The sequence below is a fragment of the Mesocricetus auratus genome, unplaced genomic scaffold (genome assembly GCF_017639785.1).
Source record: "Mesocricetus auratus isolate SY011 unplaced genomic scaffold, BCM_Maur_2.0 Super-Scaffold_100003, whole genome shotgun sequence".
Classification (NCBI taxonomy): domain Eukaryota; kingdom Metazoa; phylum Chordata; class Mammalia; order Rodentia; family Cricetidae; genus Mesocricetus; species Mesocricetus auratus.
In genome coordinates, this window is record NW_024429188.1 from 18,406,984 (window position 1) to 18,420,337 (window position 13,354).

General features: G+C 39.6%; 1 protein-coding gene across 11 annotated transcripts in view; it reads left to right on the forward strand.

Annotated features, from left to right (window-relative positions):
* The window catches only part of Reps2 (RALBP1 associated Eps domain containing 2), a 220,605-nt gene that overhangs the window by 104,503 nt on the left and 102,748 nt on the right, over nucleotides 1-13,354 (forward strand). For all 11 annotated transcript variants that reach the window (XM_040744098.1, XM_040744093.1, XM_040744097.1 and 8 more), the window contains one exon: nucleotides 10,859-10,997. In XM_040744098.1, coding sequence (XP_040600032.1) covers nucleotides 10,859-10,997 — 139 coding nt within the window. The remainder of the gene's footprint in view (nucleotides 1-10,858; nucleotides 10,998-13,354) is intronic.

Consider the following 13,354-nt stretch of genomic DNA (forward strand, 5'->3'; position numbering starts at 1 on the left):
AATGTAGAAAATATATCTTTTCTGGTATCTTTATTAAGCGTAACATGTTATCAAACTTAGACTTTTGTCATTTTCCTAAGTGAAAAATACTAACCTTTGTATATTAATTAGCATATCTATTAATGAATTGGAGTATCTTAATGTTATAGAGTTCTTCTCCAAGTGCCCTTTATTGTGTATTGCTTCTTTATATAATAGGCCTTTTTTTTCAAGACAGGGTTTCTCTATTGTTTTGGAGGCTGTCCTGGAATTTGCTCTGTAGACCAGGATGGCCTCGAACTCATAGAGATCCGCCTGCCTCTGCCTCCCGAGTGCTGGGATTAAAGGCATGCGCCACCAATGCCTGGCTATCATAGGCCTTTTTAAAATTTTTGTCTGGCCTATTTATGGTTTTGTCCTGATTTGCCATTCTTAAGCCTGAAACCATAAGCTGACATTTTATATTCATGAGATTCTGCAAGGTGTGTGGAAAACTGCTCCTTATGTTTTCAAATATAAGTTGTGGGCACTTGAGGTACTTCAAGGAGGTTAGAGACCCAAGTTTCTTTTCTGCTCTGTAGAACATCAAGTCTGTGGGCAATGAGAATTTCTTGTTTATATGTGATTATGACAATGAAATTGAGTTACTTTGTGTCTTAGTGTTCTGTTGCTGTGAAGAGATACCATGACTATGGCAACTCTTATAAAGAAAAACATTTAACAGGGACTGACTTACAGTTTCATAGGTTTAGTCCATGGGAAGCATGTTGGCACACAGGTAGACATGTTGCTGGAGAAGTAGCAGAGAGTTCTATATTAGGATCTGCAGGCAGCAGGAAAGCTAGACTCTGGACTTGGAATGGACTTTTTGAAACCCCAGAGCCCACCCCTGGTGACAGATTTCCTCCAACAAGACCAGACTTCCTAATCCTTTAAAATGGTGCCACTCTCTGGTGACCTTTAGGGGCCATGCTTGTTCAAACCATCACACTTAGTTTCTGGGTATAGATTAGGGTCAAAAGGTCATTTGTTTGTAGAGATAGTAAGTATTGTCTCTGTGTCTTGCTTATTTAGTTCTCTCTGTCTCTCTACCTAAAGTAAAAGAGGCAGAGACAGAGAATGTGTGTGTTTGAGTAAAGAGGTAGAACTGTTTTGATTCTTTTTATAGGTTTATATATGTGTCCATTCTTGACTTGAGATAATGTTTACCAGATCCATTCTCCATTTGAGTTCAAAACTTAGTTGGACTTCATACCATTTCCTAAGGAATAAAGAGGTTTGTGTGTCTAATGTGTATTTTACCCCACTGTGTCTACTATAAAACCCACAGATAATTGAATGGCACTATGACCACAAGTAGGACCTGCTTTTTTGTTTTTGTTTTTTTGTAGTATCAAGCCTCATGTCTACTTGTTGCCTTTGCTTGTTTGTAGTTCTTTTTCTATTTTTGTAGCCATTATTCTTGGGGAAAGAAATATTTTACTTCAAGTGATACTGAAGTTTATTTTTTTCTTACGTGAAATCTTTTTTAAAAAATCTTTAACTGTATTGCTCACTAAGTGCTCACAGTGTGGCTATACTTCTTGAAAATTAAAAAGGCTATTTGCTTTGTTTCTTTGCTAGTAGTTTCCTCTAAAATAAAAAGCAAAAAGGTTTTTTATTATAAGATGCTAATATTGAAGAAATACTGGGTTACTGAATGAAAACTCCAGGGAAGTATATATCTGGGAGAGAAGGTGAAGGATATTTTTAGGAATAAGATACTAATTGAGCAATTATTGAAACTGATCAGAGTGTTGCCTTAAGGTCTGAATGCATTCATATTTAGAGATAGTGGGTATTGAGAGAATGGTCATAAACAATAGCTGTAGATTTACTGTGAGGTGTGAGGTATTGCACTGAAGGCTTATTGTAGCCAGACCTTTCTTAGGTATTGTTAGGGTACACATTGATTTTCTAGTTAAAAGCTCCTCTGATTTAGTGTTTTAGATATAGCTGAAAACACCTGACTGAATACCAGATCTTAGACAGGACTCTTTGTTCTTACTTATAGACTGTTAATATGTAAGCCTCCTTTATAAAGATACTTGTTTTAGCCCTTGGCTCATCAATATTTGTCTTGATGTGAGCTGAGCAGTAGTGTCATGGCTTTTCCTCCAACAGCAGTAGTGACTACTGACTGAGTGTATATTTATTTAGTCTCAATGTTGTGCTTGACCCTTTCAGTCTTTCCAACAGTCTGTTCAGGGTAGGTATTACATCCATCCTTCTTTTTTAAAATCTTACTAAGTAGCTTTCATGAGTCAGCGACTATTTCATTGTTACATTGAGGACTGCAAACTTGTTCTCAAAGGGCTTGTAGCCAAGCTGTAGAGATTAGTTCACATCATACAATCTCATTTATGTATGTAGAATTGAAAACCTGAGAATCACTTCAAAAATGAACGAGTGAAAAAAATGAATGAGTGTTTTAGTGGCATATAACAGAAAAATCCAACATAGGACTACAAAGTGAGGGAGACTTCCCCCAAAAAAGTGATGCTCAAGTTGAGCTGTGAAGCATGATGTAGGCAAGGATGGAGCTTCAAAGTGGGGATAGGAATCTTTCATGTTAGGCAAGAGCCTTGACGAGGCATTTACTGGGCAGGTTCTTAATTGTGGACAACAGGAGTTCCTTTGACTAGTTTAGCAGAATTGCTTTATAGCAGGGAGTACGGATAACTTATTAAATCTTTGAAAGGCCTGAAGAAATTTTAAGCCTATAGGAACAATACTTCAAACCTCACAGATAAGCTAGGCTTCAAAGGGAACCTTGCCTCTGCCATAGACAAAATGCTACAGAAATTGGGAAATGCTGTCACTTCCGTTCTGTGTGTGACCTCAGCGAGCCACATGAAGGCCTTGTTCACCAATTCTTTCACCCTGTAACTTGGATCTGAATACGGCTTCCATGGGTGCACTCCTTTAGTGGAATCCATATCCCATCTGGAATTCGAGCACCAAGTGTTTGGGTAGTGCAGTTTTTTGTTTTGTTTTAGCTAGGCAACCTGTGTAGCATGAGGAGTTATGCTAAGATGTGGTAAATGTATTTTGAGTAAGCCAGTCTGCCACATATAACATAGAGAACAGACACTTGAACTAAAAAGGAAGGCTGATATGATTAGAGCCTGGAGTTGGAGGGAAGATGAGGCTGGAGATCAAGAGAGGATCCTATGGGTTTTGGGATTTCTTCTTGGGTTTGGGAAGCAGGTGGCTTAGAAGTTAACTTGTTAATAAGGGGCCACCCCAAATTTGAAAACCAATCTGAGTACTTCTGGAATCTTCACTTTACTTGTACCTTCAGTCTGTACACTAAATCTCAGAAGTATTTATTTTCAGCCCAGATTCTTAGAACATCTGTTTTCCATCTGGCCTTAGACTATCTTGAGTGTGAAAGGGAGAATATCCTGGCAAAGACAGGCAGCCTTGACCTGACCTACAAGGATGGGGGTAGAACATTGTTATGGTATTTCTTAAAGTCTGTGGCCTTAACAAATTCTCCTCTTACTGCTGATTTCTTATTTTTCCTGCTTCTCTTCTAAGCAACAAGAAAAACCCTGACAATTGCAAATGACATCTCTCCTTCTGGAGAAGACATTGGCTTCTTGTGGAAGAATTGGAGATAGTGGTTAGTGTTACATATGAAAATAACAGTAAACAAATGACTAATTGACTATATGCATTGTAGCCCAACTTCCCAATTCTTTAAACAGTGAAAACATGCCAAATGCTGCTCACATAAAAATTATGTGTTTAAAAAGAGGTTTTCTAGGCAGTCTAATAATCTACCCGTTGCAGTCTAAAACTGCATCAGATGATGGGGGGGATATAAATTTAACATAGTCATTCACATATCAAGAAAAGACCCTTGAGCCACAAAACTGATTTAGGTATTGCCATTAGGTTCTTTCTGAAAAGGAAACAATTCTTTATTACAGGATGAATGGATAACTATAGAGCTTGATGACAAAATGTTTATGTTCTGCCCTTTTTATTCTCTAGGCATGTGGTCTTGGTAAACTACTTCCTTTATTGAATCCTCAGTTTTCTGTTCTGCCAATTAGAAATAATGGGGCCTACTTTGTAAAGTTATAAGGATGAAAATGGGCATATTAGATACTTATAGTACCTGCCATTTAGTAGAGTGGTGAATATATATTACCAAACATTTATGTTCATGGGGATAGCTTTCTTTTGTTTGAGAACTTCATATATGCATATAATATATTTGATAAACCACCCCCTTTCCTTCCCCTCCAGTTTTTCTCTATGTCCCTGCCACTATTTCTTACCAGCTCCAGATACTCTTTTAAAAATTCCATTGGAGCCCCTATATGGGCATGAGTGAAGGACAGGGTCCAGAAGCATGAGTATCCAAGAAAACTGACTCTCCCACAGCAGCCATCATTTACCAATAGCTCCTCAGGTAGGGGTGGGATTTCATGAGCCCCTCCCCCGCCTCTGCTGGGATTTTAGCTGGCTTGATTTTGTGTAGGTCTTTATGTAGTTGAAGTTGCCATGAGTTCATGTGTGCAATGACACTGTCATGTCAAACATGATTTTACTTCGCATGTCCACTACTTCTGGTTCTTACATTCTTTCTGCCACTCTCTTCCATGATGATCCTTGAGCCTTGAGAACAGGGGGTGTGCTGTAGTTACCCATTTAGAGCTGGTCACTCCATAAATTCTTTATACATTAGCCAGTTGTGAATATTAATCACTGCCTACTGCAGCAAGAAGCTTCTCTGATGAAAGTTGAGAGATTGACTAATCTAGGGGGTAGTTTATTACTGTATTCATTTATCACAGTAATAATGGTTTTAGGTTCTCTCCTAGGCATATGACTTAGCTAGCCATGAACTTTGGGCCTAGTTAACTATACCATGCATGAATTCTGTCTTATGGAGTGGCCTTTAAATTCAACCAGAAAGTGGTTGGCTACTTCTGTAACATTCTTGCCTCTAATACACCAGTTGCATATCTTGCCAGACTAGTCATTGCTGTGAAAATTTAAATTTTCTTTAGAGCTAGCAACTTAGTGCTGCACATTAGACTCAGAGAGATTTTGACAGTTTAACAATGACGTAAGATGGTAAAATTAGAACCTTAAATTACTTTGATAAACTATGGCTAAACGTAGTTTTTGTTATAACTTCAAAGGGACTTTAGTCTAAATTCACTCTACCTTCCTTCATGGGTGAAATGGTTGAACTCTTAAGGCAGCAGCATTTATAGGAGTCCTTCAGGGTAGTCTTGTTGTCTGAGCAAACTGTTCTATGGCTGAAAGAATATACACACCCTTTAAACATCTGAGTGGACAAAGCTTCCTTGTAATTATTCATATTATTCACCTTTGTGAGATTTTTAAGGTACTTTGAGGGTGAACTTGACCTTTGGGGATTTTATTAGTAGTATTATTTTTTAATGAGTCTTTTGATGTCTCTTTCATTACAAACAGCACATTTTCCCTAGAGATAATAAACTTGCAGCACCAAATATTTGCATTTCATTTGAAACAAAATCAAGGAGTTGAATGTTTTAAATACAAGCAGCTCTAATTCTCCTGTGTCTAGAGAAACTGGATAATAAGCCATATGTTTGTAGATTATGTAGACAGATGTGAAAGAATTCTTTTTCTCCTCATGTTATTTTCTTGTTTTTCTTTTTGGAGACAGGGCCTCATGTAACCCAGTCTGACCTCAAACTCACTATGTGGTCAAGGCTTGTTTGAAACTTCTGGTCTTTTTGCATCTACCTCCGGAATGCTAGGATTATAGGTGTGTACCACCGCACCTGGCTACTCATAGATTTTTTTCTTAAAAATACTGGCAGAGCTCAAAATTGGCTCAAGTAGCAAATATCTCTGCCCAGCCAACAAAACCAATAGAGCTAGGGTTGAGCTAGGCAGGCTTGTTAGGATGTGTTTGAAGGCAGAGCCTTTCCTGGTTGTGGCCTCTGCTTGGGTGGCTGAGTTGCCACAGATGTTCACTCCCATTTTTCAGTGCCCTCAACCTTTGCTGTTTTCTTTTAAGTGATGGACTTTTCAGGTCCTTATTCATAGCACTGTGCTGATTGCTGTGAGGGGATTACCTCAGAGGTGATGGTTCTATGTGTCTGGGTCCTGCAGTAAGATGGCCCTTTGCCACTGAGAAAGAGGCACTGATTTGTCATTTCAGTTTTGGAGTGGAGCCTTCTGCGCTGATGGCTACATGTAGGTTTTGTTCTCTCTCATTTCTCTCCTAGCCCTCCTTATCTGTGAACCGCATTTGTCTCTGGCTTCAGTTGTTTAAATAGTTGTAAATATCTTTCCTGTCTTTAGTCTTCCCTAAGTCATTTTCAATGAAAACATCCTTTTGTGCTTGAATCTGATTATCTGATTGTCCTGTTGAATATTATGTGTGGCTCCCCACTGTCTTCTAGATACACTCTAAGTCTGTTACCTATGTGCTCTGCTTTCCACCTGGACCGTATTGAGGCAACTCCACCCTTGTCTTCCATGCACTGGAAGTATTTATGTGACCAAAAATGGAGCTACTTCTAGTATATGACCATTTTTTACGTTTTGATGTCTTTGTGAATGCCACTCTCTTTGCTTGCCTTGCCCTGCATACTGTGACTTTGCTTCTTATACTTGAGATTGCTTTCAATCACCTAGAGGGTTAAATCTAGTCCTGAGTCCTACTCACAGGCCTTCTGGTTCATTAGGAGATTGGGATTTGACCTTAGAACTTGCATTTCTAACAAGTCCCGTACTCATGCTGATATGTGTGGGGACCAGAGTTTGATTAGGAAAGACCAAGGGTACCTACCTCATGTTATCAAAACACTTTCCTTACTGTTTTGAGATTGTTTGCGTGCCTCTCTTCTTTACTGGGCTCTAAACTTTCTCAGCAAAAGAAGGTTTGTCTGTCAGTATGTTTCCTGCAATTAGGGTTTGGGTTTGTTAATATTCAATAAGTGTCTGCTGAATGGACAAATGAACACGTCACTGTTTGTGCAATAAAATTTAACTTATTTTGCTTCTAATGGGTCAGTTTGGGGGACTATTTTACCTTCATGAAGTGTGGGAAGTCATTTATTCCTCCATATGTTATTATCTACTATCTATCTGTTCTTGAAATAACTCAGATATGGAACACATAAACTCCCACAAGGATTAGACAATAAGTGAAGTACAGAAAGACAGACAGCTCATACTGGAAAGAGCTCAAACTTAAAAAAAACACTCAGAGACTTTTCTTTCTTTTTATTTTAAACTTTTCTTTATTTTTGAGGATTTTATACACGTATACAACAAAATGATGACAACTACCTCCCATTTCCTCCTGCAGTTCCCCCACACTCCCTAAAGCCCAGTTGATTTTTAATATAATTTTATTTATTTTTGAGAATGTCATATGAGTAATGTATTTATGTCACTTCTTCCACCCTCCCTCCAACTCTACTCATATGTTACTTTTTAAAAAGAGAATAAGAGATAGTTTATTTTGTAGCCATTTTGAGTGGCCATGGCCTGGGAACATGAAACACAGATTTACGTTACCCCCAAATTCCATGTTCCAAGATTGGAACAGTTTTATGATATTTTCATAGTTTTACAGAACAAAAAAGCCATAGTAAAGGCAAGTTTAAAATATATTAGTGGGTACATCCCAGAAGCAGTTACAGCAAGATTGGGGAAGCTTTTCTATAGGCTCAAGATGCTATCTGTTGACACTCTTAGCTTTTGGATTGGTAGAAACTAGTGAGCTGCTAAGTAAATAGATTACAAAAGGATTTTAACTATTAGTCCTAAGATATCAGTTCTGCACACAAAGGTGGTGAGCAAGGGATAGCTTTTCTGGAAGGTTAGAACTTAGCCCAAGATAAGGTAACTAGCCTTTGGACCTGCAACATTCCGGTCTCTCCACAGTCCTGCAGTTCTAATCAGTTAGCTTTGCAGACACAGCCTCTCTTCTTGCTCTTCATACTCCTCCTTCTATTATGGGTCTTTAGACCCGTTTGTCCCACTGCTCCACTCAACCTTCTTACTCTTTTATTGCTTACTCTTATTTTTTTGAGATACAGTATTACTATGTAGAACTTGAATTCTCTATGCAGCCAAGCTTGGCCTTGAACTCATGATCCCCTTCCTTAGCCTCCTGGTTGCAGGGATTATAGGCATGCATCACACTCCTTTCTCAATATCACTTCTTTCCCAATTTCACAGATTCTTCTGGCTTTTTCATAGCTTTAAATTACGCCTGGTCCCTGCCCTGAATCCTGGCCTGGTTATATATATGGTCAGGTTTTGCTTTCTCTGCTTGATGGTCTGTATATTTATATCGTTAAGAATGAATATCTCACAAAAGAACTTTCTATGCCAAAGCATCTCAGAGGCCAGTGTATTGTGTGTCTACCCACTATTAGTCCAACCTGGCTAGATGATACCAGGTATGATTCAGGTCATTCATGCATACATGGCTGCTGACCTCACTTTTGTAATAGACTGTGTTGTGGGAGTGAGCATGAGTGTGGGCATGGTAGAGATATGGAGATGGCCCTTTGGAGCAGAAGGAAGTATGGAAAAGGAGGATTTAACCAGACTGGCACCAGGGTAAGAGTTTCTTGGGAAGAAGAGCTAAGTTTGGTCCATCAGACATGTGAGCACTTGGGCAGTTGGAAACCTACCAAGTGAGCAAAGAGTAGCTTGTATTATGAGTCCTGAAGGCCAGGTAGAGGAGATGGACTAATGTAAAAAGCAACAGATAAGCTCATAGACATGGTTTTTGGTTCTGGAGAATAGACTGAGAACTATTAAGAAACTACTAACACTACCCAGGCGTGAAACGATACAGATAGGGAAAAGTAGTTGCTTATGACATTGGAGAAAGCAGCCGTGGCTATCATGAACAGTAACTAGTTGGGGTGGCTTCATTCTCAAGAGAGAAGAAATGCACTCCAGGGGAGCAGGAGCTTCCATTTAGTACCAGGCAGTTCAGCAATTATCACGGAGTGGTGGAGTGGTGTGTGTCCTGTCCCTTGTTGTCGTCTGTCCCGTATCCCCCCCCCCCTTTCCTTTTGCCTTCTTTGTGGTCACCTCTTGGTTCCAAGTACATGGCCTTTGATAAAAATATGTGTTCTTGGTGTAGATGGGAGGGATGGAGCAAAGCCCCAGATGTTTCTCTCTGCATTTCCATTATGCTTCTGTCCCCCAAAAGCCTATTCTAGCTTTTGTTTTCTCCTGTATTGGGTCTCCAGACTTCTGAGCTCTTTTTTTTATTTTAAATGGCTTGTTTTACATGTCAATCCCAGTTCCCTCTCCCTCCCCTCCTCCTGCACCCCCTCACCATCCCCCCCACCCTCCCACCCTGTTGCCAATTCCTTCCCCATAGGGGATATCTAAAGTCTATCATTTCATTCAGGGTAGGGTCCAGGCACTTCCCTAAGAGTCCAGGCAGAGAGAGCATCCCTCTTTGTGTTATGGACACACGATGTCTGTTAGTATTCGAGGGATAAACACTGATCCACTGCTCAGGACCCCATAGGTAGCCCAGGCCTCCTCGTTGACTCTCACATTCACGGGGTCTGGATCAGTCCCATGCTGGCCTCCCAGCTGTCAGTCTGGGGTCCAAGAGCTCTCCCCTGTTCAGATAGCTGTCTCTGCTGGTTTTGCCAGCCCATTCTTTGCCAATTTGCTCTTCGTTCCTCTCTCTCTGCCGCTGGGTTCCTTGGGTTCTGTTCAGTATTTAACTGTGGGTGTTTGCCTCTGCTTCCATCAGTCACTGGATGAAGGCTCCAGGATGGTTATAGACATCAAGTTCATTATCAGGAATAGGCATTTGAGGTGGTCTCTACACTATTGCTCAGCTTCCCAATTGGTGTCATCTGCCTAGATCACCAGAGGTCACAATGGTGCCTGATCTGTCTTCCAACCCATGATTCCCTCTTCCCCCTATCCTACCCCGCCAGGAGGAGAGAGTGGGACATGGAGGACTTCTGAGCTCTTAAATCTTCAAATTTGGCATGCCTGCCCTCTAGTGGTAAATTTGATGCACCCTCTTGTTACCCTGCTGATGGCAATACCACAATAGTTCTTATCACTCAGCTTTGTATTTAGTAAATATTCCCAACTCACACATGTTAAGGACAAACTCGGTGAGACTTGACTTGCTACTCAAGTTGGAACCAGAGACATGGGTTTGACTTGGTAATTTTGACTCCTGGATTTATATAATACAAATGCAGCAAGAATAAAGAAAATATTAACCCACTTACTATAACTCACCCCATAACCTCAGTACCCAGGAGCATGAGGCAGGATTGCAGAAAAATCTAGCGCCAAATTTGGCTACATATTAAGTTCTAGGCAATCATGGATTGCAGTGTGAGATCCAATCTCAAAAAAAAAAAAAACAAGAAAAAACATTATGTGGTTATCGCTGTTGCCTTATGTTCTGTGCAGAGCAGAAGAAAATCTGAGGTTAGGGAGATGCTCAGTAGATAAAGCACTTGATATGCAAACATGAGAACCAGAGTTCAAATCCCCAGAACCCATTTAATGTCTGCTGGGCATGGTAGCCTGCCTGCAATTCTAGTGCTTGGAAGGTGGAGACTGGGAATAAGCTGGCTGGCTAGGCTAGCCTTAACAGAAACCTCAAGGTTCAGTTGAGAGACCCTGTCCTCAATGTATAAGGTGGTAACCTATTGAGGAATAATCCTCATATCAGCTTTGGGCCTCCACATACATGTGCCACCACACATACTTGTGAAAAAACATATAAAGTAACTCTCATCAGGGTTTAAGTCTCATACCTCGTCTCATAGAAAGGAAGGTTCTGTAAGCACTGTTTTTAAAGTCCTTTTCAGTGGAGAGAGAACTGCAGGACAACAACAGTAATTACCCAGATGAGCCCTGGAGGATAACAGAAGAACAGCGGGAGTACTATGTCAATCAGTTTCGCTCCCTCCAGCCAGACCCGAGTTCCTTCATTTCAGGTGAGAGAACATGGTGTCCTGGAACATGGTTCCCATGGGAATAATGGAGAACATCTTGAGAATCAGTTGTTACAAAATGAATATTACAACCTCTGATTCCAATTTGTATTCCTCTAAGGTGGAATTTCTTACCAAATGTGTGTATGCAGGAAAGAATGGTAATGACCTGGGGAAATTATACTGCCATTGCAGAAGGGTTAAATGGGAATTTGGGGGGAACTTGGGGGAAATTATACTGCCATTGCAAAAGGGCTAAATGGGAATTTGGGGGAACTTGGCCCAGACCCTGCACCTTCTCAGCCAAAGCACTTGGAATAGTAGATGATAGTGCCAAGGGATACCTTAAATTGCTTACTCATTGTACCAGAGTCAGAGCAAAGACATAGTATAGCCTTCCAGCACAGGTCTCCTTATGTTTTATGTTCCCTAGAAGTTTAGGCGCATCCTTATTTATTTGACTCCACACTTTCTTCCCTGGTTTTTGAAATTAGAATATGAGAGGAAAACTGGTCAGCATTTTCTCAGTCAGTTCTTCTGGATTATTATCGAATATCTGCATTCCTGTTGTGCCCTCATGTAAAATTCAAGCTGAGAGGAACTGATTTAATTCCCATGTGCCTACATTTTACCAGGCAAAAGACTAAACAAACAGTGAAATAGTAGAGTCCAAAAGAAAAATTTATAAAACTTTCATCTTATACTTCAGTTTTAGAGAAATAACAGTATGTTTTTGATCATTCTAGATTAACAGTGAAGAATGGAGTAAGACTAATTTTCTATGAAATAACATATATAATTGTTATATTCTTATATATGTAAAGGCAAACATCATTTTGGTGATTGGTGGTAATGGTGTTATGGAAGATAGAATAGTATAGAAATAACAAATGAATTGTATCATTATGATTTAGAAAAGACAGCAGAAATCCAGATTATGTATTTTGATAACAGGGTAGCCTTGCCTTTTGCTCAACTAAGTCTTTTCACAACATATGCTGATATTTAGCCAACTATGAATAAGTAGTTGTTAGAAGTTTTCTTTATTTTCTTTCAACCTTTATATTTTTGCAAAATTTCAAGCGTAGATGTAACTTGACTTGCCACTATAACAAATCCCCATGGTCAAGTGCTAGTAATTTTGTCTTTATTCCCTCTCAGCCTTGATGATTTTGAAATATAATTGCCAGACCATTTGATTTGAAAAATATTCCAGGATATATCTTTGGGTCTCTTAAAAAAACATAACCAGAACTCACTGGTACATGTGAGAAAAAGTCACAGATTCTTAAATATAATCAGGTCTTCACTGTTTAAATTTTTCTGATTGTCTTCTAGGTGTCTTTAAAATGTTTAATTTGGTCACAATGAAGAAATTCATAAATGACATTTAGTTGATGTCTTTTAAAATAAACATCTTAGTTGAGATATAATTCATATATCATAAAACAGTATTTAAACCATACAGTTCATTCACAGACTAGATTCATAACCTAAATTTAGAACCTTTCCATCACCCCTCTATAATCTGCCCACTTAGTAGCAGTCACTGCCTATTCCTGTCTTCACCTCCTGGTTCTAGGACACTATTAATGTACTTTTTTCTCCAGACTTATATATTCTGGGCTTTTTTTTACACATGGAGTCTCTTTTCTGGTGGCTTGATGGTAGAGCTGGAGTGAAAGTACCTGAGCATGTTTCATTTGGTGCAGTCAAAGGAGAGCATACCCAGGCTTTCTTCTTAGCTCTCTTCTTGAGCTGGTGGCATCTGGGACGCAGCTGAACTTGATAGCTGTCAGCTTCATAGTGCCTTCCACCTAACTTTTCTGAGACTCTATAGAACAATAGTCTCCTATGTGAAAGCCAGCACTAGCTAGTGGGTGGTGTCTACTGTGCTTTGAAGAGAGAGGATCCAGCAGAAAACAGACTAGTAGAAGGGAATGTCTCTGTATCTTGGTTGCTATAGCGTAGTTGATAAATAGGCTAACAAGTTCTGTCTCTTAGGTGGCACAAGGTGGTTGGTTGAATTGGTAGCCAAGAGTCACGTGTTAGCATTATTGACAGAATGCCTTTTGGGAGAAGGCTTGTTGACTTATTGATACGTTGCTTTTGATTCTTAATAATTTATCAGAAGAAAGTAAGTATTTCTTTAGGATCCATCATATCCCCTTTTAAAATTTAGTTTATTTTGTTTTATTTTTGAGACAGTGTCTCACTGTGTAACCCTTGCTATTCTGGAACTTGCTATGTAGGACGGACTAGCCTTGAACTCACAGAGACCTGCCTGCTTCTGTCTATTGAGTGCTGGGATTAAAGGTGTGCAAGGCATGCTTGGCCTGCTTTTTGTTTGTTTTTATAGT